This window comes from Pleurodeles waltl, chromosome 4_1, assembly GCF_031143425.1.
Source record: "Pleurodeles waltl isolate 20211129_DDA chromosome 4_1, aPleWal1.hap1.20221129, whole genome shotgun sequence".
Lineage (NCBI taxonomy): Eukaryota > Metazoa > Chordata > Amphibia > Caudata > Salamandridae > Pleurodeles > Pleurodeles waltl.
The window spans coordinates 838,840,536-838,866,526 of record NC_090442.1 but is presented as its reverse complement, the minus strand read 5'-3'; the positions used below and the strand labels follow the sequence as shown (position 1 = coordinate 838,866,526).

Sequence of the window (25,991 nt, the reverse complement as noted above, 5' to 3'; positions counted from 1 at the left end):
TGGGTTGAAACCTTTACAACCCACTCCAGACACTTCAACTTCAAGGCATTTCTCACTCGTAAAATTATTCCAAAGATGGCTGGTTTCTGTGCACATCAGTGCAGTGTAACGTGTGAAAACAATATTGCAGCATAGGTGTTAGTAAAATATTTAAAATCTTATACCTCATCTGAGTATAAAATTTTTTATCTAGACACCAGAAAATGCGTATAGTTCAATCTTGTTTCTACATAGGATGGGCTTAGTTTCAATTCACTGAAGAAGGCCGGTATTTCTAAGCTGTCCTACAGGTTTGACAAGATGGAAAATGCTTTGATCTCACTGGGCCACAAAAAAAGGAAAACATTTAAATCGTTTCTCTGTGTTACTGTCCTCACGTTAGATAAACAGACATTTACCAATTTAAAAGTGTGCTTGAAAACTTTATTATTTGCAGTGATGCAGAACAGAAATATATTGCAATATAAATGAAAGAGAATAACAGAATCAAGTCCAGCCAACACAGGACACATACGCAAAGCCAACATTTAGAGCATTGTAAATGCCACCACAGGGCCTGCTAATGATCTGCACATAATATCAAATCTGCATTATTGTGATCGCTTAAGAGGATGAAAATAAGCATCCAGAAAAATAGTTCAAGTGGGTATTCTTAAAAATGGTTTAAGGAATGATGCACAGCAGAATGATTATCATTTTGATGTTTCTTGTAACAAACGCTTGTGATTAATATCCAGCAATTTATAGTTGACAGTCTTTGATCCATTCAGAGAGATCTTTATCTTTGCAATACGTATTCCATGCAACCCTGTAGGACAAAAAATATGTCTGGTTAGACTCAATCACATGGAAAAAAAACAGAGAAGAAATAGCACATAAAGAAATATCGTTGTGCTGAATTAATAAGTTCTATGAATACCTCAAGAGCCAATGAGAGGGCAAATTAAACACTTATTTTAAAAATGGGGCACATTGTAATGATGTACAGGACAATACAGACTAAAAAAAAAAACAATGCTGCCTGCCTCCTTTCTCCTACCAAGTACTTATCCTCAACTCTTTCATATGCCTGGGATGAGCTAGCTACTCATACAATTGTTGGTGATGGAGCTGGTTATACGCATCATCATTAGATCCCTATCTAATTTGAAAGTGACCGTGCAGGCTGGTTCATTGTTGTTGCCAGTAGCCTGGGAAAGAGTCATAGATGGCCAAATGTAGGTTGGGCAAAGAAATTCCTAGAAAAAGTGGAATTATTATGTAGTGGATGCGATGTGAAAAAGTGGGGCTTTATTCCTGTAGGAATTCCCCATTTAAAAGATTTTTTGAATAAAACAAACTGGTAAAACACCTCATTACACACCATGTGCTGATGCAGAGTTCTTGGATGAACTCAGTGAGTCATGATTTCCCGCACTGTTCTACTTACTGTATTCTTCTTCTTCAACAAATACATTTATGCAAATAAGAGAAATATCGGGTCAGACCCTGGTTTGCCTGTGCTGTCTGTTACCTATTGTTGTCACTGTTTTCTATTTGGGCACGTGCTATGTACTCTGCTGTGCTTTGTTCAATATTTTCTGGTTGGGCAGGTGCCTTGTACTCTAATACTCGTGCTTCACCTTTTTCTAGTTGGGCAGGTGCCATGTACTCTTCTGTGCACTTTTCACTGTTTTCTAGTTGGGCAGGTGCCATACACTCTGCTATGCACTATATTTTGTTTATATTGAACAAACAAGTGGTGCTTTTTAGTTAAAAGCGCTGTTTCCTGCTGACCTCAAACTTTCCTAGTATGCTTGCTTGTTTTTTATTTGTTCGAATAACCTGGATATCTTCACTTGAAAGTTGGAGTCATCAACCATTCTCGGGAACTCCGTCTCTTCGAGACAACTTTGAACTATTTTGAACCCTGGAACCTGATTGATCAGCTGGTGCCACTGTGCCCCCATTGCCTTGACTACAACCATTTTTTGCTGTTTTTTACGGTTCATCTATTCCAGCCCGCTACACAGACCTGAGGTTAGTGCACTAACTGGGCACTTCTAGTTTTGGTATCCCCGTTTTCTTCAAGGACACCCTAGCAATTTGAGTTTGAATAAGAATGCCTTGGCTAAAGAAAAAGGACTAGTTGCGTGAAGTAACACAGCAGTAAGGAAAGATAAGGATTTCAGTATATTCTGAGCAGAGGGGTAAAATATATAAGCTCAGGATTCAGCAAAGGGGTCAGTGCTCAAGGGCCCTTCACTCGAATTTCTTCTAGTAATTCCTGTTTGGTATGTTTCATTAAGATCTCACACTTTCAGGCTGACTGTAAAGCATTCATGTATGGTTGTCTAAAATGATTGTGTTCTTGCTGCAGATACCTCTCCTGGCTGAAGGAGTGTGCCTTGCCACTAGAACTTCAGGAGTCCTGTTCAGAAGGATTATACCCTATCCTCATTCTTTTCAAAGAAGCTCTGGATACACCAAAACCATCTCTCTCTCTCTCTCTCACTCTCTCTCTCTCTCCATTTCTCTCTCCAACCCCATTTCTCCCGAGGGTTAGTCCCTGATATCAGTCATCTCTTCAGACACTAAATTCTAATCTCAAAGGGAAGTAGAAGATACTCGCTTCCACAGAAGTGCTGGGAATTCAGGTGAATGACCCTTGGTGCAACACATTTTGCCTAGAACAAACACTGATAGAATAGGAGACATACTTTTGTAGAGGAGAAGTAGTGCATGTATGGAAATTATACTTGAGTAGAAATTTTGGGCCAGATGTACGTAAATGCAATTTTGCAATTCCTAAATAGCGACTTCATAGAAATCTGTATTTAGGAAATAGAAAATGCTATGTACCAAGGTACCGCTTTCCTTATAGCGATTCCTACAAAGTAGGAATCACTATTAAAAAATCACAAATAAGGAATTCCATGCCATTTGTGACAATGGGCCGGTTTTGCATTTCCCAAACAGTGATTTGGGAACTGCAAAACCAAGGATGGCTATGAGAAAAGGCTCCCCGAAATGCACATGTAGAGCAATATCACAAAATAAAATGATGGACGGAGTGTTAAAAATGTTCAAACACTCACCCCCAGTCCCAGATCTGGGTTTAATCCATCGTTATTTTGCTTGCTACATCACCCCAGTTCAGTCCCAGCTATATGCAAATCAGTCTTGACCCTGCTCCCTATGGGAGCAGCCCAGCCCGAACTGCCAAGCCAGGTCCTCCCTGGTCAGGATTCAAGCATCCTGGGACCGGTTTCAAGGTATCATCGTTCATCAGCGGGGCGTGGCCAACATGGCGATCGAAGCAGCAGCGTAAACAGCAGCTCCGCGCCTGGCCCACTACAAACATCCTGAATACGGCGCCTATCAGCTTCCTCACGATAGGTGCCGTCTGCCAGAACACCCAGGACCGGCATCCGGAGCAGTGACCCTCTCCGAGGCGCTGGATTGCCTCGCACACCGATGAGGGACTCGCGGCCTGCTAAACCGCCACCCGCGACTGCAACTAGTGAGCGCGCCGCTCGAGGCTGCGGGCCGGCTCCACCCCCCCAGCCCTGGGCTGCGGGGAGCTAAGAGGCGCTGGGGATCAATCAGACCCGCGCCCCGGAGGCTGCGCTGCGTTGAAGCACTCAAGTGCGGCCCCCTCGAGACTGTGGCTCCAGCGTAGCGCTGAACCCGGCTTGGGGCCCAGCGCCGGGTGTTGTGACGGCCTTCCACGGCGCTGTGGCCCTTCGGCTCATGTTACTTTCTCTCCGGCTGGACACCACCTCCCCCTTTTTTTTTTTTGCCCGGTAAGCTCCGGTAAGGGTGGATGAGGCCCCCGCGGCGCTGGAATATCACGCCTGTGCTGAGCTGGGCCTGTACAGGCTGAGGCCCCCCAAGACTCGACGAGTGGCCTGCGCGCTGCTGTGATGAGGCCACCAACGCGCCTGCACAGACCGGAGTAACCAAGTTGGAGACCCCTGGCAGGGCCCCAAGCGCCTACACAAGGCTGCAGGGGGCTGCACACCCTTCGGCGACACGGACCGAGTCGCGGTGTGGCAGCAGACAGCTATCCTTCCCCCTTTTGGAGCCTGCCCACGCGTAGTGAACAGCAGCGGAACTGGGGCGCGAGAGTCACTATCGCTGGCCCCCAAAGGGGCGTCTATCTCATCGCTGACCCGCTTCTGCACCGACAAACCACTGTATACACGGCATGCTGAGGCACTGGGTTGGTGCGCCCACTGCCTACACAGAGTACTCCTCACATCCTGGACACATCGCCGCCCTGGCACTGGGTTTGTCATCACAGTGTGTCATAGCACTGGCACACGATATCCGTAGGTAAGGTGAGCACGCTGCGCAGCGCTAAAATACAGCACCAAACACTGGGTATCAAATAACATGCATCACTAGCACTAATTTCTACGCCTGGCACCGGAAAAGTAAGGTGGTAACCCCACCCTCTGCAAGACATTAATGGCCTAATCGTGCTTATACTACTAGTTGCCCCCCAGTGCTGTGGACACTAAATGGGTAAACCGAAAACCCCACGTGCACCCCCGGGCAATATAGATATCAGCGCCACCCCTTCTTCAGAAGCCCAATGTGCCACGCAACTAGCTCTGCAGAAGATGGAGCTAACCTTGCAAACACACACGACACAGTTCGAAAAGATTTTACAAGCTATCCTTGACACTAAGTCCACCCTGAAGCCAAAATTGGCTCAGTGGCAGAAGAATTCAACGTACTGCGTGCAGACCAACATGCGTTGGCTGACAGGGTGAAGGAACTGGAAAAAGACAACGTATCCCTCCCTTAGAATGTGAAAAACCTTCAAGCACAGGTGTCTCATCTAACAACTGAAATCGAAGACTTAAAACGCAGGGCAGAGGACGCAGAGGGAAGATCACGACATAATAACATCCGACTAGTTGGGTTCCCTGAGCGTGCAGAGGGCCCTTGCACGGAACTGTTTGTGGAACAATGGCTCACAGACACAATTCTCAAAGATAATATCCCGAAGTTCTTCTCAATCGAGCGTGCCCACAGGGTCCCGGGCAGCCCCCCCCCGCCGGGGGTGCAACCCCGACCGCTGATAGCAAGACTCCTGAACTATCGTGGCAGGGACCTTATCCTACAACTATTCCGTAAATTAGGGCCCATAAGATTTGAAAATGGCAAGATTACATCTTATCCAGATTACACAGCGCAGGTGCAAAAGAAACATAGCTCCTTCTACAGGGTTAAGGAACGTCTTCATGAACATAACATCAAATACGCACTGCTGTTCCCATCCAGACTACATGTGCAAGACGACACACGTACATTTTTCTTCACTACACCAGAAGACGCTTGGACCTGGCTACACGCTAAAGGCCTGGCCGACCCTGTGGTCACCAATAACCCCATGGAACAATGGTCCTCTCCCAAAACTCGACATAGGCAAAGTAAAAAACACAGCGGCAAACTGACACTCGAACAATCTCGTACTGAACGTTCTCTCCTCCTGCAGGCTACGACCCTCTTTGTCAACACTTCACCGACAACCCTGTCCACTCAAACCGAAGGGGAACTAGACCGCGAAGTAAACTCAGATTCAGCGGATTCTGATCAAGGCCCTACTTTTACTCCACGCACGGCAGACGACATTTGTTAAACAACTAAGAACTATCCCCCGAGTGCCTGGCGCTGTGCTCAACCCACTATGCCATGACCTGCTTGGTTCAGTTGTCTGGGGCCTGTGAGGGGAAGCCACGAGTCCCTTAACATAACATTTTAGTCAATCATGGTCCTGGATGGCAAGTCCCACAGCAAGTGCAACTCGGGCCAGGCAACCCAATGACTTGGAACCAATATTCGCCAGCGCCCCCCACTCCATATGGACTGTTCCTTCACGTTGGCAACTACCGGAACTTTTTCTAGCCTTGCCACAACCGCAGTTGAAGTTATATATAGTTATTGTTTACTTTTTCATTCATTGGTCTCATCCCACACTGTTCAGCAGGGACCACGTTCATATTAAACCATGTTACACTTGCCATACCAACAAAACCATGCTTACCAATAAAAGAGACGTGATCTGGCTAACCCCGGAGGGCAATGGGCACATCATCAACACAAGAGGGGGGGATGGCACACATCACCGTCACCCAGCCAAACCTAAAAAACCTCCATGACCTTACAAACTCAACAATATACCCCAAAATATAAGATACTTACATGGAATATTAGAGGCATGGCAGCAACGCGTAAGAGGCATCCGATTTACACTATTCTTAGGAGACATCAGGTACACATAGCCCTAATGCAAGAGACACATCTATCTCAATCCACACTGGAAAGTACAAGATCAAAATGGAAAGGGCAACTATATGGCATCACCTCTTCAACATTTGCTCGTGGGGTGGTGATTTGGATCGCTCCAGGGGTCCCATACGCCATGTCTCGAACGCAAAGCGACCCAAACGGTAGATACGTGATATTAGAAGGAGACCTAGATGGCTCCCCCCTAGCACTGATAGCGCTATATGCCCCGAATACAAATCAACGTGACTTTCTGAGTACACTTACCACTGGCAATCTTAGCGACCCACCCTATGGTGGATTGCATATGGAGAGGGGACTTAAATTGCGCCTTAAACACTCAAATAGACCGCTCATTTCCCCCGCTCAACACTGCTCCGTCTACCCATGCATCTACGGATCTGTCTAAGTGGGTCTCCAACAATGGCTTGAGAGACGTTTGGAGATTGGGACACCTCACTAACCGCTTATATTCCTTCTATTCCCCTGTACACAGATTGTATACCAGGATGGACATGCTCTTTACATCCGTATTCGTAACTCCAAAAGTAAATGCATCCGAGTACCTAGCCCGCTCTATCTCCGATCATAACCCGCTTTATATAACTTTAGATTGGGGCAGCACCCACACTCGCATACCAACTTGGCGGCTGCAAACAGAAGCCCTCACTGACCCTCCCTTTCACGCGGAACTAGCCAAGTGTCTAGCTGACTATTTTTCCCTGAACAAAAACACAACATCAACTTGTGCTACTGAATGGGATGCCCACAAAGTTGTTATCGGCGGACACTGCCTTGCAGCCACAGTGGGGGTTAGGAAGACACTAACCAGAGAACTGCAGGCACTAGAGACCAAGCTCCGCAAAGCTGAGGTAGAAGCCTCCCGGAATGAGTCTACACTAGCTGCACTCAACTCGCTCAGAGCTAACTACAGAGAGGCAGACTCTAGGTTAAGCAAACATGACTATAGACACTACATGACAAAACAACATGCTGAGGGAGAGAGGTCAGGCAGACTGTTAGCATGGTTGATTCGCCAACCAACACAATCCTCCCCCATAGGCGAGATACATTTGAATTTGGGTAACATCATCAACACCCAGGGGGAAATAAATGAGGCCTTCTTTGCATACTATTGTGCTCTATATACACCTCCTCCCCAGCCAACTGAACAGCAATTAGCTGAAATTCTGTCGGTGGTTCCCCTAAATCAACACATCATCGACAATATAGATACTAAAGATGGTCCCATTACTATAGAAGAACTCCGCCTAGCCCTATCACAAATGGCTCACAGTAAAACCCCAGGATCAGATGGCTTGCCGGTAGAGTATTTTGGCTCCCATGCTGCTCTCCTCCTACAACCACTATTAGAGGTATTCAATGAAGCACGAAATAAGCTACAACTCCCTGATTCCATGCGCGAAGCCCTGATAGTCGTTCTCCCAAAACCAGGGCTGACCCCCTAGACGTGAAATCGTATAGAACACTTTCCCTATTAAACACAGACTGTAAATTGTTAGGGAAAATACTGGCTAATAGGTTACTTCCCTTCCTACCAAATCTGATACATTCCGACCAGTCAGGATTCATCCCGGGAAGGAGCACCCTTTTAAATATTAGAAGACTAATTCACATTATGAATCACGTTACGGAGGCAGAAGCAGTGGCCCTTTCCCTAGATATAGAAAAAGCGTTTGATACGCTGAGCTGGGACTTCCTCATGCGTACGCTTGAAGCAATGGGCTTTGGACACGGCTTCTCCAGCTGGATCAAAACGTTGTACTTCAAACCTATAGCCCGTGTCAAAACGGGTCAAATTATATCTGAAGCATTTCTTATAGACAGAGGCACTAGGCAAGGTTGTCCACTATCCCCCTTATTATTCGCAATAGCCATGGAACCATTAGCAATCAAATTACGTAGCAACGCACGCATATGGGGCATCTCAGAATTTAACTCATATCACACTATATCCTTATATGCAGACGATGCCCTAATTTACCTGTGCAACCATTCCACTTCCATGGCAGGGGTAATGTCATTACTGGATTCATTCGTGCTAGCCTCCGGATTGCGCATAAACTGGTCAAAGTCATGCATCTTCCCACTTACTCCAGTGACAAGCAAATCTCACCTAGCATTGCCGCAATATCAATTAGCATGGTCACACACAACTTTCAAATACCTAGGCATACAAATTAATCACTCCACAGCCGACCTAAAAGAGGGCAATCTCGACAGAGTGCTAAGATCCACCCGTGGTTTGTTGCCATTTTGGTGCTCGCTCCCCTTATCCCCTATGGGTCGGGTAGAGATAGCCAAGATGCTCATCCTACCCAGATTTCTATACTACTTTACAGCCCTCCCGCTGTCCCTGCCTCGCTCGTTCTTCCATGGGCTGCACTCTCTGTTGACGGACCTGCTCTGTGGTAGGGACAGACGCTGAGTGGCGCTATCTATAACACAATACCCACAGGAGGTGGGAGGATTGGGCATGCCAAACTTCGAACTGTACTATGCTGCGGCGCAGTTGTTCTGGCTCACTACATGGCTTAGTGCACATCTATCCCCAGAAAGTGAAGCGCTGCGCGCATACACTGCACCTCTAACGATTCTAACTTCGTTGTTGGCTGGCCCTCACCGCCCGCCGTGAAAATCCATTCTGCTAGAAGCTGCAAGATTTTGTTGGGACAGATACGTTCAAGGCAAGTCCCCCTCATCTCCTTACTCCCCTCTATTGCCGCTAACTCAATTACCGGGGGCCCAAGCTCTCTCACAACACCATGATACGCGAGTCGTACACACATTGAACGCAGGGGATTTCTACTCAAATTATACAATGCGCACCTTTGAGGAACTTGTAGTGGCAGGGATCATGCAATCAGGAGCCTTCATGACATACAATGCCACCAAAAGTCTACTTATTAACCTATGGGGCACCGGCAATAATGAACCACGTGAGTCCCATCTGCTCACAGCAATTCTTTCTATAAGAGAAACAAAAAGCATCAGAACCAAATTATATAAAGGACTACTAACAGAGGCCTGCCCGGAACTGATACGTGCAAAAGCCCGTTGGGATGCCGTCCTCTCTACGCCATTATCTCAAAAAGCCTGGGACGCAGCCCTCACACTGGTCAAGACAGTGTCCCGCAACACCAGATTGGAGTACACCCAATTTAATTATGTCCACCACTCATACTTATCTCCGGCTCGCATACAACAGATATATCCGAACACAAACCCAGTGTACCCTAGATGTGCCACTCCAGTGGCTGACTTTTACCATATGGTCTGGAACTGCCACTCCATTAATACGGCTTGGCAACAAATCACTAACATCACAGCAGATATTTCGAACCATACTCTCACTCCCACACCTGAATCCTGCTTACTCGGCATACGCCACCGAGCCAAGGATAGCAAACACCCACATAGATTTATAGACTTAGCATTCGCAGTTTTTAAAAGCCTGATTGCCATGCACTGGAAGGCTCCGCACGCTCCCCGACAGTCCGCCTGGCTTCGCGACTTGCTTAGTCACTCGCAGGCTGAGACGCAAACACTACGCCAATCACAACAGAAGGGCCTGATACAGTGTGGTGACGAAATCTGGGACATCTATGTGGTGAGCATTGAAGCCAGAGATGATACATACCCTCCCTTCCCCTTTCCACCCACCCCTCCGATTGACGTAGCCCATACCTACTTCCGAAATTGGTACGCGCATGTTGGTATTCAGTCGTGACTCTAACCACCAGTTACACAGTTTTAAGTTATATTTGCACACAACACAATGCAATAGGACCGTACTAGAGTATTAAAGTATGTAGACGGATTGTAAAATCTTTAATGCTTTAATAGTGTATTGTGTTGATGTTTATGCACAATGTTTAATAAACAGATTTTTTTAAAAATCATCGTTAATCAGCCAGGCTAGCTTGAATCCAGTGGCGCAGCAAGCAACTGACCCACGCCTGGGCATACCCTTCCCACTTAGGGCAACTTTAGTAACACAAAAGGATGATGGACGGAGTGTTCAAACTTTTCAAACACCCACCCCCAGTCACAGATCTGGGTTTAATCCGTCTCTCTTTTGCTCACCATGCCACCCCGGTTTGGACCCAGTCATATGCAAATCAGTCTTGACCCTGTTCCCCCTGGGAACAGTCCAGCTCGTACTGTCAGGCCAGGGTCTCTCTGGACTGGAAACAAGCATCCTGGAACCGGTTTCAGGGTATCACCCTTCATCAGCCAGGCTAGCTTGAATCCAGTGGCACAGTGAGCAAGGGAACCACATCTGGGCATCTCTTAACATGCTGAAATTGTGATTTGGCCCGTTAAGAAATTCAAAAGGCCTTTGTACAACAGGCCCTATCTACCACGGTGTGGAAAACATGATTGCTAAGCTATGGGGGTGAGAAGCTTCATCCTTAATATGAAAAGGCCAAGCTTCCTCAAAGTGAAAACAACCTAATTCCTAACAAAAGAAGCAGAATTGTGAGAGGAATCTCAAGCTTGCCGTTGGTTGCTTCTCAGAAGTGAAAAGCCCTTCTCCAAGGAAGGTGGTGCGTTAACACCAACATCAAAAGAATATTGCAGTTAAAATTTAAATATTTTAAGAAGGCCATATCAATTTCTGTAGTTTAGGAGGAATACAATCTAGTTAATAAATTTACACCAAAAATATAAATAGCAAGCAAAAAGAAACTAAAATGTCAGTGTTATCCACTGGCCCACACTCCATATTGTGCAAGTGAAACACAGTCACTGAATCCCCCAAAATGTATAAGCGACGAAAAAGTGGCTCTAAAACAGTAGCAGTGAACACTGCCCTTCGTTTGCAGTACCATAGCTAAGGCTTTCCTCTAAAACACGAAACAAAGTGGGCAAAGCACATTGGCTTGAGGCCTTGCCTTCTTCAAATATTCAATTATCTATAGATCATCAAGAAAAGTATCATCTGAGGTGGTTAGCAATACGGTTGTAAATTTTGAGGGGGATTCATAACGGTTTTGTTCAGGTTGAATCAGACACTTACCTGGAAAAAGTGTTATTGTGACTGTGTGCACATTATGCATGAGTTGCACAACTATAATGTGATATTTGTGTGTAATGTATGTGCTGCATGCATTTATAACACACACATACAGTCGTACTTACTACAGAAAAGTGCATTACTGGAGTATTGTTGGTGAATTGGTATTGGAAAATTAAGAAATGTGTGCATTCTTAGAGCAGAATCAGAGGATGGGCAGAAGCAATGAACCTCACATTACTTCACCACAAAGTTGTAATTTTTGGTGCACTGTCACACCTATCTGAGCACATAACCTGCACACAAGCTGACTATATATAAATCATGCTGAAGGTGTGAAGAAAGTGCATCGTTGTGTCCAGCTTTACAAGATATCTGTTGGAAGATGGGCCATTTATGTTACAGTTAGTTTATAATAAAAACAACAACTCTAAAAATGAAGTTATCTAGTTGTCCTAACCATTGCATATGGTGTGAAAAATTGTCATTATAACCTTACCTAAATGTACTCAGGAGCATAATTAAGCTTATTACCAAGAATTAACAAAGATTTGTTGCTCAGGGTCATTGCCAAGGTTTGCTACCCAAAAATGAACACCAAACGTTTAACAAGCATTGGCAAAGTCAAAAGCTCTGGCCTTTGCAAAATGTGCAATAGTTATTTTTTTCTTTTTCATTGCAAGCATATGCCACAAAAAGAACAAAATACAACTTAGTTGGCTGCCACATGTTTGCATTAAAATGAAAAATTAAAAAAGATCACTAATATGGCTATTTTACTAGTGATATTTTTAAATCAGCCGTGCAGTTGTGCCGTGGATTTTATCATTATTGTTATTAGTAAAAGAGGCATGAATAAAACACCACATAATCAAGTACTCAAATTGAAGACAACTAAAACGTTACTTAAACATGGTATAACTTTAAAAATGAGACATATAATAAATCACCATCTGAATGGGCATCCAAAGTGCAGGCTTAATAAATAGCTGGTATTTAAAGTTAATATACAAAGTAAAATATAAAGCACTCTTAACAGCAGTTTAATCATGAAGAGAAAGAAATTATTTTTAGGCAGAAGTGAACAAGGTGCATACACTTTTTATAGCCCCTCAGAGTGAAGGGAGCCACGGGGTAAAGTGGGCTGACCCATTGCCCCATGCGCCCAATCCTGTTGTGGGGAGTCTCAAAATGTGATTGACAATTTAACGGGCTTCAACGATGGTTGAAGCCCTTTAAGCAAATGTCACTCTGTTAGACCTGGCATCCTTGGTGTGGTTTCCCCTAGACTTTTTGCCTTCTGAGTTCCTGTTTTGTTTGCTTCATTTTTGCTGCCTTTAGGATTCTGGGCACTTTACCACTGCTGACCAATGCTAAATTGCATATGCTCTTGTCCTAAAATATGGTAACAACCAGTATATTTAATTTACTTGTAAGTCCCTAGTAAAGTGCACTACATGTGCCCAGGGCCTGTAAATGAAATGCTACTAGTGAGCCTGCAGCACTGATTGCGCCACCCACTACAGCAGCCCTTTAAACAGGACGCAGGCCTGTCATTGCTGACCCTGTGTGTGCAGTTTTAAACAGCTGTGTCCACCTTGCAAGTTAACCCACTTGCCAGGCCCAAACCTTGCTTTTTAATACATATATGTCACCTGTAAGATAGGTCCTGAACAGCGCCAAGGGCAGGGTGCAGTGTATTTAAAAGGATGGACATCTACCTTTAGGTCCTACATGTCCAAGTAGTGAAAAACTCTTAAACGTATTTTTCACTACTGCAAGGCCTATCTTTCTCATAGGTTAACATTAGGATTATATTATTACATTTTATAAGTGTAATTTCTAATTGGGACAAGATAGAGATTTTGAGTTTGGAGTCTCTGGACTCACAAGTTGTACGTCTGAAAATGCTACTTTTATAAAGTTGGCATTTTCTTACTTTACCCATTCTGTGCCTTCTGCCTGCCTCTGAGTACATGTCTGGGGTAAATGACAGCTGGGATTTGCGCATTCTCTCTAGACAGCCACACACAAATGAAGCTGAGGACATCCTGATGGCCCATCACCAGGCTGATGGGTCTTCCTGAGCTAGATGGGAGGGAGGAACTGACACTTGCACCTGAGTAGGGTTGTGCCTCTTCCCACACAAAGAGCTGCTTAGCCCCCTGTAGCGTGTCTGGAGCCAGGGAAGGAAGAGCAGGGACTTTGCACACTTCAAAGGCCTCTCTTTGAAGTCTCCCCCACTTAAAAGGCACAACTGGGTATAGGTAGTGAACCCCAAACCCATCCCCATCAGTACACTTCTGCACCTGAGGACATTCTACCAGGAAGAAGGACTGCTGTGCTGCTGAAAGTACTGTCATTCTGCTGGACTCGGCTAGACTTGCTGGACTCCTGCTTTGCTGACCCTGCCCTGCTGCCCTCCTTGCCTGGTACTGAGAAGAACTGGACCTGAATTCTTGTATCCCCAGAACCAGTTGATTTCAAGGGCTTAATGGCTTGCCTCCTGTTCTTCTGCAGTCTCGGGGACATCAAAGACTCCCTGAAAATCTACAACAGCACCTTGACTCTTCCATCTGTAAGCCCTACCCTGCCAAGAGGTGCCAAACCAGTATAGGCCTGTGCCCTTGGAAGTGGGTTCTGCAGCTGTGTTATGAGAAAATCCATGCATTGCCATCACTGCATTAATAGAAACTGCTGCATCTCTCCTTGACGGCGAAGCATCACCGCTGAGGATGAGGACTTTGCATCACTGATTGCGTATCTCAGGATCGATGCATTACCATAGGCCCGGTGCATCAGCTTCGCATAGCCAGCTGTGTGGCTCAGCGACAACGTATCCCCTTTATCGCAAAGGGTTTGATGCCGCACCGTGAGGACATCGCATCAACGACTGTGCGACTCAACAATGATGCATTCCTGAGTGCACGGATTGGAACCTACACATCGTCTTTGCATCGCCTCTCCTGCTCCTCGCATCAGATCATTGACACAGCCCTCCATACAAGGTACTCATTCAGTTGGACAAGTTTGGTCCCTGTAGCCAGCCCACGCTCCATTGCAGTCAGCCTGAACTTTTTAATTTACTCCAGGCTAGCTTGACAACATAGCCCCTGTCGACACTTTAGGCTTTTAAGCATCCCTTAAGATTGCATGATGGGTCTGCTGAGGCCGTGGATGTGCTTGAGACGGGAGATGACCTGATGGGACAGGATAACACTAAGACCCCCTCCCTGCCCCCTCTACCACTTCCCCTCTCCTTCACTCCCTCCCCAGTGCCCTAACTGGATAGGTTGACACAAGCAGAGCCTTAGCAGATGATGGGCGGTCGGGATCATGTGGATGTGGTGTGGCAGGTCCAGCCTCCCAGAGTGGTGTGCATGTGGATGTCCATGGCCTTACCCTGCCTGGCCCTGCCCCCCATATACTAGTTTGGTCCCAATCTACCCCCCTCTGCCAATAGACTGAATATGCCCCACCCCCCAAAAAGCCCCAAGTAGGGCAGGATGCTGTTAGCAGTAATATTCCAGTGCTGCAGTTTTTTCCATAACTTACATGTTAAATTTAGGGTTATACACTATGCAACACTGTTTGAGTGCACTATTATGAGTAAAGCCTCAGTTGTGTATTGTTTCAAAATGCCAATACAGATTTTTTTTAAACGCCCTACAGATATTCTTTAAAAAGTCATATCTCGACTTCTACTTATTGGATGTTTGTCATTTTGGTCTTACTCTGTTCATTAAATTAAGATCTATTTTTCTAACCTTGTGTGGATAGTCTTGTGTGGTGTTTTCACTGTTTTACTGTATGAAGTGTTGCATACATACTTTACACATTGCCTCTTAAATTAAGCCTGACTGATCTGTGCCAAGCTACCAGAGGGTGAGCACAGATTAATTTAGGGTGCGTATCTCACCTACCCTGACTAGAGTGGTGATCCCTACTTGGACAAGGTGCGCACGTCTGCCAAATAGATTCCCCATTTCTAACACACTCTGAGTGTGTATAATATATATTAATATTTTGGAAAAATATTTTACTGGTGAGACAGCTAAAGCCCCTCAAATTCCAGACATAAAAGGGAAGGAAATAAAGATATGGCAAGGAAATATAAAACATATGCAAATCAGGGGTTGAAGAAAAAAGAAGGGGAAAATGACCCATGCTGTTTTCTCAGAGTAATGATAGTTGGCATTGACTCTTGGAAATAATGTATGATAATGATGCTTGGTGAGGTTTTTAAATATATTGCCCCAGCCCCATCCCTTCCCCCAGTTTGGTTTCTAGTTTAAATCATATTCTCCTTGCATCCTTTGCCTGATAGTATCCATGTTTCTGTAATGGATTTCAGTCACTTTTATTTGGAAGCAAGACATTATCAATGAACATTCCTTTTGTTAATGCCCATACTCAGCATTAGCTATGTGTTCCTATTCACACACACAATTAACATAGAGTGCAGGCAAACAACAGTAATTACCCACAACATTCTAGGAATTCTGTTTTTTATAGAGGGTGCTAACAGTGTGTTACTATCAAGGATCATTACCATGGGTCATTAACAATCAACCGATGCTCATCACTGAACCCGGTGGGAGATGCATATTGAATGCTCATTACCATGAGGATGAACTATCAAGCCAAATACATATTATTTACATATTTCCAGGCGCCTGACCTATTTATCTAACCTTTTCAGGATACTCTAGCTTCTCAGTTATTTGGTGCTAGACTACTTACAATTGTGACTGGTTATAATGTATGGCAACCTACCTCTGACAATACATACATCCAAAGCACTATCATATATTGTTGAGGCACATAGCATTATCCTAGCTACAAACTCTCTCATATCATGAAGGTCATCATTTAGATCTTCTTCTGTGGGTAGTGTGATGTCATTGAGATGGTAATTTATCCTGTGGGGTTGTCTGATCCTTTTATTGGGAACTTCCTCATCAAGCTCCCCTACATGACTAATAATACACATAGGGCCAGATGTAGGAAAGGAATTGCAACTCGCAAACGGCAAAAACTGCCGTTTGCGAGTTGCAAATCACATTTTCCTATGCAGAAATGCATTCTGCGAGTCGGACCGACTCGCAAAATGCATTTCAGAATCGCAAATAGGAAGGGGTGTTCCCTTCCTATTTGCGATTCCTAGTGGTATGCAACACCATTTGCGACCGCATATGCGGTCGCAAATGGTGTTGCAGTTACCATCCACTTCAAGTGGATGGTAACCCACTCGCAAATTGGAAGGGGTCCCCATGGGACCCCTTCCAGTTTGTGACTGGACCCAGAAACATTTTTTCAGGGCAGGGAGTGGTCCAAGGGACCACTCCCTGCCCTGAAAAAATACCGAAACTAAAGGTTTCGTTTTTTTTTTTAAGTGCAGCTCGTTTCCCTTTAAGGAAAACGGGCTACACTTAAAAAAAAAAAAAACTGCTTTATTTAAAGCAGTCACGAACACGGAGGTCTGCTGACTACAGCAGGCCTCCATGTTTGCGAGTGCCCATAGTTGGTATGGGGCCGCAATTTGCGACCCACCTCATGAATATTCATAAGGTGGGTCATTGCTATCCCATACCGACTTGCAGACGGTGTCTGAGACACCGTTCTGCATAACATTTTGCGACTTGCAAACAGCGAGTCGCAATGACTCGCTATTTGCAAGTCGCAAAATGTTATTTTGCTACATCTGGCCCATAATGAGGTGGGAAAGAGAGCATGGAATATCAACAAAACATATATTAGATACACGAATAGTGCACGGATCAGTTAGGAGAGATTATGTACATAGTCTATGAAGTCTCTTCTGCAATTCGTAATTGAGTTGCCCTGCTTAAGTTAGAGAAACCAGAATATAAAACAAATGCGTTGTTGCTTTCCCATTCTTGGCACTAGTAAGCACCAATGGAGTCTAGTATTTCAGTTGAGAAAATTGTAGCTGGAAGAGGACTTCAGTAACCTTAATACAGTTTTGCAGAAGCACAGGAAAGCTATTTTGTATTTTAGAAAGGGTACTTATTTAAATAAAAAGATATAGTAGATAAAGAACCAGCCCAAATAACTCTTTCACCTAGTACAAACCTTTAATAATCTATGCTACCTAGTGCCTCAACCTACTCTTTCATTAATATTCAAGGTACCCACAGTTCTATAGCAATGACTCAAGATGTAATGGTGCTCTCATACTCTTGTAAAGGAGAGGGAGCTAGAAGGGACCATTGAAACACTTCACTTTAAGAAAAGTTTAAATTGTGGAAATCAAAGTCATGCTGATAAAAAAGTACTTCATGTTACAAATATGATGCTTTAACAGCCATTCCTATTTAAAACATAGCCCAGCGTAGCAAGGTATGTGTTGTAATTAATCAATGAAGCAGCTTACTTGTAACAGCTTTATTGCTTGAACTCCTCAGGTCATCTGGAACAACCTTTCTTCAACATTCTAAAGCCCACTCCCAGCCAGTCCATTTGCTTTTACATTCTGAGGGGACTGGAGCATTGTGGAACATACCATTAATAACTATATATACAGAAAGTGACTTACCCTATAATTAATTGCTACCAATACATAAAATCCAAGAACATAATTAAGATAATACATTCCAGGTTTAATGTCCATGTATGAGTAAACTAAATTTGATCTATTAGGCAATGAGTCAATTGAGTCACTTGAGCGCTCTTCCTTATGTGCCCTAGTTACAACATATATCCTTTCCTTTATGAGTAAAAACAAAGTCTTTGTGCCATGCCGGAATTCTTCTGACTCTTGCGACATGATCCTTGTACTTTATTGTACCCCCTGTTCCACTTTCCCCCATAAGGTTTCCAATGCACTCATTATTCTTCCCTTGATGAGGTACAATGCGATCCATGCTCCAATACCGTCCATCCTCTAATTTGACAACATTTTTATACACTTCCTTAATCCTGAGTGGTTCTGAAAATTTACTGCTCTCATTCAATATGCGAACAGGAAGTTTAACTTTTACCCATTGCCCTACTTGCCATGATCTGTCCTTGGTACTATATACCTATACTTTTCTTGTTTACGTCTCACATATTCAGCTGAAACTTCTTTTTTTTCATACACTTGCTCTCCCCCTTTCAACCAATTAGGATTGAGCTTGGTACCTGGGTGTCTTCCCTTCAACGCTTGGAAAGGAGATATCCCAGTAGACAAATTCGGTGTGGTGTGACAGGACCACAGCATCTGTTTTAATTGATCTTCACATGACACATTCGACACTCTCGCCCTCTGAATGCACTCTTTGAACATTCTATTCATACGCTCGACCAATCCATTTGCTTTTGGGTTGTATAACGCAGTTCTGAAATGATGGATGCCCCATGTTTTCAGGAACCTTTTCATGGTATCAGAAGTGAATTGTACTCCATTGTCCGTTACCAATGTGCTGGGTATTCCTTCTTTCATGAAGGTTTCATTGAGGAATTCAATAACATCTGTTGTTGTTATATGGTTGACAATTTTAAACATAGTCCAATGTGACTGGTAATCAATCAACACAAGAATGTAACAACCTTTGCTACTCAAGTGATTTAATAGGCCTAATATATCCAGTCCTAATTTGTCCCATGGTTTTATTGGGACAACTATAGGTGACAATGAGGCTTTCCTTGTTATATTTATTTTATCACTCATTGCACATACCGTGCATTCCCTGACCAAGTTTTCCACTAATCTATCCATCCTAGGGAACCAGTAAGTAGCTCGTAACTTGTTTTTCGTTAAACTTCTTCCAAGATGACCCTCATGCGCTAACTCAATTAATTTACTCCATAGCTTGCAAGGGGGTATAACCCTTTCTCCTCTCATTACTAAATCATCACAGATATGAATCTCTAACTTGATATCCCAATATTCTTTTATTTCTTCCTCCACCTCTTTCATGCTGTTAAGCCATCCATTGATAATTCTTTCTTTTAGTAGATTCAGCACATCATCTTTTTTAGTTTCACTTACCCATTCCTCCTTACTGAGACTTGCTAATTCTACTTTAAGTACAGGTTCTGGTGTCAGTATTTCCTTCATAGACTCTCGTTTTATGGATCTAGATAAATAATCAGCAATAAAATTCTTACTGCCGGGAACATATAATACATCAAAATTATAATTCTCTAGATCCATCATCCATTTAGCTATTCGTGGAGTAGCCCTCTCTCTACCTTGAGTGGAAAATACACTAACTAAAGGTTTATGGTCAGTTTTAATTGTGAACCCCATAAGAAGAATTTAAAATGGTTTACCGCCCAATAGCACGCCAGTGTTTCTCTTTCTATGGTTGAGTATCTCCCCTCTGCATTGTTTAGAGCTCTGGAAGCAAATGCTATGATTCTGTCTTGACCATCCACTCTTTGAGACAATGTGGCTCCTAATCCTTGCCCACTGGCATCTGTAGTTACCCAGGTTTTTAACTTGGAATCAAATTTTCCCAAATGAGGAGATTGAACTATTGCCTCTTTGATTTTGTTGAATGCTTGCTGGCAATCTACACTCCACTCAAACGGCATATCTTTCTTTAGAAGTTTCCTCATTGGAACAGTAACTATGGCAAAGTTCTGCACAAATTTCGACATATATTCAGCAAGGCCTAAGAAGTATTTAAGTTCCTGTTTATTTGTGGGTGGTAAGGCCACATTTATTGCTTTTATTAAGTCATACTTTGGTTGAATTCCTTCTTTCGAAATTTTGTGGCCCAGGAAATCCACTGACTCCACCCCAAAACAGCATTTTTCCTTCTTTATTGTCATGCCAGCTTGACTCAATGCTCTATAAACTTTCCTTAGCGTATTATCATGTTCTTCTACAGTATTACCGTAGATTAACATATCATCCTGAAAACATAAAACACGGTTAATCCCTTTCAAGATATTTTGCATGATGCGCTGGAATACTGCGGCAGCAGACGCTAATCCAAACAGCATTCGGCAATATCTGAAAGCACCAAAAGGTGTGATGAATGATGTAAGTGATCGTGAAGAGGGATGTAACTCGACTTGATGGTATGCCGAGGAGAGGTCAATAACGCTAAAAACTTGAGCTGGGCCCATGGTACTTAGCATTTCATTAATCCTTGGTAGAGGGAACCTTTCTACCCAAATACAGGCGTTTAAATCTCTTAAGTCTACACATATGCGAATGCCTTCTCCTCCTGACTTCCTAGTTGTCACAATGGGGGCTAGCCATAAGGAGTTCTCAATAGGTTCAATGACCCCTAGTTGTTCCAGTCTATCCAATTCTTGCTTTAATGGCTCTCGCATAAGAAAAGGAATAGGTCTTACCCTGTGTGACACTGGTACTGCCTCATCTTTAAGGATAATTTTGTGCTGATAGTCAATCAATCGGCCTAGTTTATTATTAAAAATGTCAGGGAACTCTCTACAAATAGCATACTCCTCGCCAGAATCACCAATTACTAAAACAGGTTCTTCCAAATTAGGATCCAATTTTATGCCTAACTCTTTTTGATGCCTCCATCCTAGCAAATTTGAACCTTTGTGGGTAAAATAAACTTTACCATTAGTTTCTCTATTTTTGAATGTTATGTGCATATTTAACATTCCTTTCAAAGGTATTGGATCATTATTGTATCCACCCGGGGAAATATCAGCTGGTAATAACGCGTATCCCTTTCTACAAGTGTATATGGTGAACATGAGTCGGCTAGTACCCTTACTTCCTCACCATCTAATGTGATGTCACACGCAGGATACATAATATTTGTACTTTTTGTTTCATTGTGACCCTTTACTTGGAACACAAACTTATCCCGATGCTCTAAATTGTCTTCAATTTTGTGTACAATTTTCTTCCCTCCAACTTCGCCCTTCTCATTTTTGCATAACCTTGCAAAATGTCCTCTTGCCCCACATTTCCTGCATATACAATTCCTAGCCGGGCATTCTGGATTATTTGCAAGATGTCTACTGTTGCCGCACCTATAGCATCTATTCCTTGTGTTTTCAGAGATAATTTTCTTATGTGACAATTCTTGACTTTTCCTTCCTTCCTCAAGTTTTACTTCTTTTAATTCTTGTTTGGGAGTTATTTTAACTTCATTTATTTCATCATTGACAGTAGTATTTTTCATTAATCTCATGCACTCTACTGTGTGCTCTATTCCTTTGGCAATTTCAATAGCTTCTCTTAATGTGGGGTTCGTAATTAGCAGTTTCTCCTGCACTTTGTTATTATTGGTGCATCTAACCAATTGATCCCTGATCAATGAGTCTTCAATATTTCCAAAGTCACAAGTAGCAGCAAGACCTTTTAAACAGGCTACGTAATTTGACACTTTTTCCTCCTTACCTTGTACCCTAGCGAAAAATGTATGCCTCTCCAGAACAATGTTAATTTTTTGACTAAAATGTCCCTCTAATTTTCTAGCCGTTTTTTCATATTCATCCAGTTCTTCTCTATCTTCTTCTTCTTCTTCTAGGTCTGCTAAATTTTCATAAACTTTCTGACCCTGTATCCCTATATTATGCAGTAGAATATGCTGCTTCCTTGTTGATGAAAATTCCCCCCCCCCAATAGCTATCAAATAGGATTCAAATAACTTAATCCAATCCTTCCACAACAAGTTTGGTTCTCCAACATCATCCAAAAACAGGGGTGGTTGGGACATATTAGCAACAGCCATCTTGAACAGGGATACATTTTTTTTTTTTTTTTTTTTTTTTCCTAGTGTAATATTAAGTTTATATTAGTTGTTAAACTAAACCTCTGAATTACTTTTGTAACTGTCACTTGTTTTCCTCACAAACCTGTACAAAACAATATCCTGTATACAACATAACAATCCTTATTTTAAAAAGGATAATATCAAAAACATTGTGTCAAAAAACAAATTTATAAGTTCTGTTATGGAGACTTTCCGTGTTGTCTCCGTGTTGTTTTTATGAATTAGTAAGGACGTGTGAATTTATGCCTCTACTTTTATTTCCTCCTTTACAGCGCCAAGTACCCTCACTTTTTTTTTTTTTTTCTTTTTGTAGACTAGACCGTCTACAATCAATGTTTCCTCTTAGGATTCCGTAGTTCGGTCGCTTGTCCCGCCACCCGACGATCTCGCCGTGTGGTACTCCCTGCTTGCACTTCAGCACTCCGTCGCGCCTCTACAGCAAAAGATTCTCGTCAAATTACCGCGAGTGCTCTACATCGATGAGCTGTTTATTCACGCACTGACGCGAAGTCTTCCTTCACATGGCCTTCTACTCGCACTTGTCAACCTCCGCCGCCTCACAACGCGATCGGCGCCCTCTTCCTCAAATCGAATTTCAGCCACACCGCTCCACCCTCGCTTCACTCGAAGTCGGAACCACCAATCCAGGTACAACGTCTTCTCTCCACTACTATGTTTCACACAGGATTCATTCTTTATAATGATGGTTCCGATATATATATTCCTCACATTAAACATTAACACAGTACTTAACCGTCAACTCCTGTACAGCGTTTTTTGTTTTTTTTCTTACATACGCTGAACCAAGGACAATACGTGTTGCTCTTGACGTTCTTCTTATCAGTTGCTATCTCCTTACTGCTCAGTCATCAGGATGACAGGTCACTCAGGTTACTGGTCGATGACAGCACATAAAACAGGGGTGAGGAGTTCAGCTGTCCCCTGCACAGCATCCCATCCTCGTCGCCAAATTATGCTGTTGTAATTAATCAATGAAGCCGCTTACTTGTAACAGCTTTATTGCTTGAACTCCTCAGGTCATCTGGCACAACCTTCCTTCAACATTCTAAAGCCCACTCCCAGCCAGTCCATTTGCTTTTACATTCTGAGGGGACTGGAGCATTGTGGAACATACCATTAATAACTATATACAGAAAGTGACTTACCCTATAATTAATTGCTACCAATACATAAAATCCAAGAACATAATTAAGATAATACATTCCAGGTTTAATGTCCATGTATGAGTAAACTAAATTTGATCTATTAGGCAATGAGTCAATTGAGTCACTTGAGCGCTCTTCCTTATGTGCCCTAGTTACAACAGTATGGTTCCTCAATGGCTGAAAAAACACTGCATTCTCCACTGTTATTAAAAAAAAAACTTAAGAGGTTTTTGCTATTATTAAATCTACAATGGTTCATTTTACCAAAAGTCCCTCCATGGGCATTTTGGCAATGGAATTGTTGGAGTGGGAAGAAACAGGGAAGCACAAATGGTTTATATTGTTCCAACTGCTGTTTACTTCCTGAATGATGAAAGCTAGGAATTGAAAGAAAATATCAGGCCCACCTTGTTTATGTGGTTATTGAAATGGTAGGAAACTGTTGCATTGGAAAGGTTGGTTGATAGGAAAGACAAAAACAGGTTTCTAACAATATGGATTCCAGTATTTAAATACATGACATGAGAAACCACAGAGTTTCCCAGCTCCTCTGAGACTTAGGGTGCTCAGATTCTTTGACTGAACTGCATCTGAGACTGTTTCATCTGAGGGCTTCATAGATGCATGATGGATCATTGTTTTACTCAGAGTTATCTGTAATGGGGGTGGGATGGGCAAAGGAGGGAAGGGTTTTGTTAGCGAAGGGGTCGAAGAAGGTTAAAGTTTTATGGGAGATGTACATACTTATATTTGCAATGTAATTTAACTACTTTTTGTTAACCAACATTCTTTGAATCAATGAAAACAAGTTACAGAAAAGTTTCACTTGATTCAGAAAACCTTCAGAATCATTGACGATTAGCAGGTTGCCTAGATTTTTAAAAATGTGCAGAATATTGTAGCATTCTAGCTTCAGAAGCATTTGAAACAGCACCAACAGTTGGACAATTACCGGTCAGGTTTTCAGCCTCAACATGGGACCAGATAAAGAAGAGCTTCCTTCCTAATACTTCTTGATCAGCCGGCTGCATTTCATGTGGTGTATTTTGTACTCATACCCATCTTCAAACAATTTTAGGGGCCTTAATCAGGACTAAACTGGATTATGCAAATGCACTGATTTGGGTTGCCCCAAAATCTCAGATTGCTTGGTTACAACTGGTGCAGAATGTGGGCACTCATTTAGGGACAGATGTATAATTATTACCAATAGCGATTACCAAATTGCGAATCGCAATTAAGTAATCGCTATTGGAATGTATGAAACTCCAGGAGTTTCATATAGTGATTTACAAGGGCTCGCAAATGGACCTTCCTCATTAATATTCATTAGGTAGGTCGCAATTTGTGACTCATTGCGAATGGCTACAGTCACAGGGATGGTGGACTGCTGGGCTCAGCAGACCACCATGCCTTTGGTTGCTTTTCAATAAAGCAATTTTTTTTTTTTTTTAATGCAGCCTGTTTTCCTTAAAGGGAAATGGAATGTGTTTGAAAAAGAAAAATGAAAACCACTGCGTGCTCTTAAAAAATGTTTTTCGCATGTATCCACAAAGGGGAATAGGTCCCTTGAGGACCCCTTTCCGTTTGCGAATGGGTTACTACCGACTTCCAATAGGCAGTAAAATGCGAATGTTTTCCGCATTTGGGTCACAAAACATTCCTACATACGTCTGCGATTTGATATTAGCAAAGGACACCCTTGACACACCCATTCCGAATACTGAATCAGTATATATGGCCTGATTACAACTTTGGAGGAGGTGTCAATCCGTCCCAAATGTGATGGATATACCACCAGCCGTATTACGAGTTCCATAGGATATAATGGACTTGTAATACGGCTGGTGGTATATCCGTCACATTTGGGACGGATTAACACCTTCCTCCAAAGTTGTAATCAGGACCATAGTCATAAAGCCAATTTGCAATTCGGTAACAACTTACCAAATCTCAAATTGGACTTGATACATACCAAAATGCATTTTTGCGATTGCAAACGGCCCAACGATCGCAAAAATGTTTGATACATCTGGCCCTTAGTTCTGAACATCAGTAGGTTTACCAGTCTAGAGTGCTTATAGAGTTCTTGTAGAGCGCGTGGCTACCCAAAGGTCTACCAGTGCTAGAACAGACAACGCAGTATCTCATCAGGGCTTGAGACACTTCACTACATATCAGTTTCTAAAAGGATTACTTTTCATATCTTGTGCATTGTGTAGAAATGTGTGTATGGAATACCCCCTGTATTTATTTAGAAGAAAACACTGCAAGCTACCTGTTATCTGTTTTGAGATCAAATAGTATGGGATTACTACCGGCCCTGCATCAGGCCAAGGCTGCACTTGGATGAATGGAAGGTGTTCAGGACACATTCATGGTGAATGAGAGATGTGCCGGTATCTCCTCCTGCCACTTTCCTGGCATCCCCCCAAATGTAAAATCCACATGTGGGCAAAATGTATTTGTACAATGCGTAAACATTGAGGATGTTTCTTTTTCTTCTTATGTTTTTCTTCTGCACTGATGTTTATATTTATGAAACTTATAAAGGAATGATATAATACATGGAAAGAGTTGTTTATGGAACAATAACAGTAAAGCAAGTATTACGAATGAACATGAGTTGAGACGCATTCTGTATTTTTCATTATAAGCAGTGGCGGCCGGCATCTTTAGAAGGGAGGGGGGCGGGCGGGACACACACACACACACACACTCATTCTTTCACACACAGACACGCACACACATCCATTAACAATACTCATACCATTCAAACATGCATTC

The 25,991-nt window shown here is 43.0% G+C and overlaps 1 protein-coding gene across 1 annotated transcript in view; it reads right to left on the bottom strand.

Annotated features, from left to right (window-relative positions):
• Positions 1-409: 409 nt before the first annotated feature.
• LOC138288213 (lysozyme C, intestinal isozyme-like) overlaps positions 410-25,991 on the bottom strand; it is a 132,393-nt gene continuing 106,811 nt past the window's right edge. Inside the window, exon 4 of the mRNA XM_069229592.1 lies at positions 410-808. Coding sequence (XP_069085693.1) covers positions 742-808 — 67 coding nt within the window. The 3' untranslated portion in view covers positions 410-741. The remainder of the gene's footprint in view (positions 809-25,991) is intronic.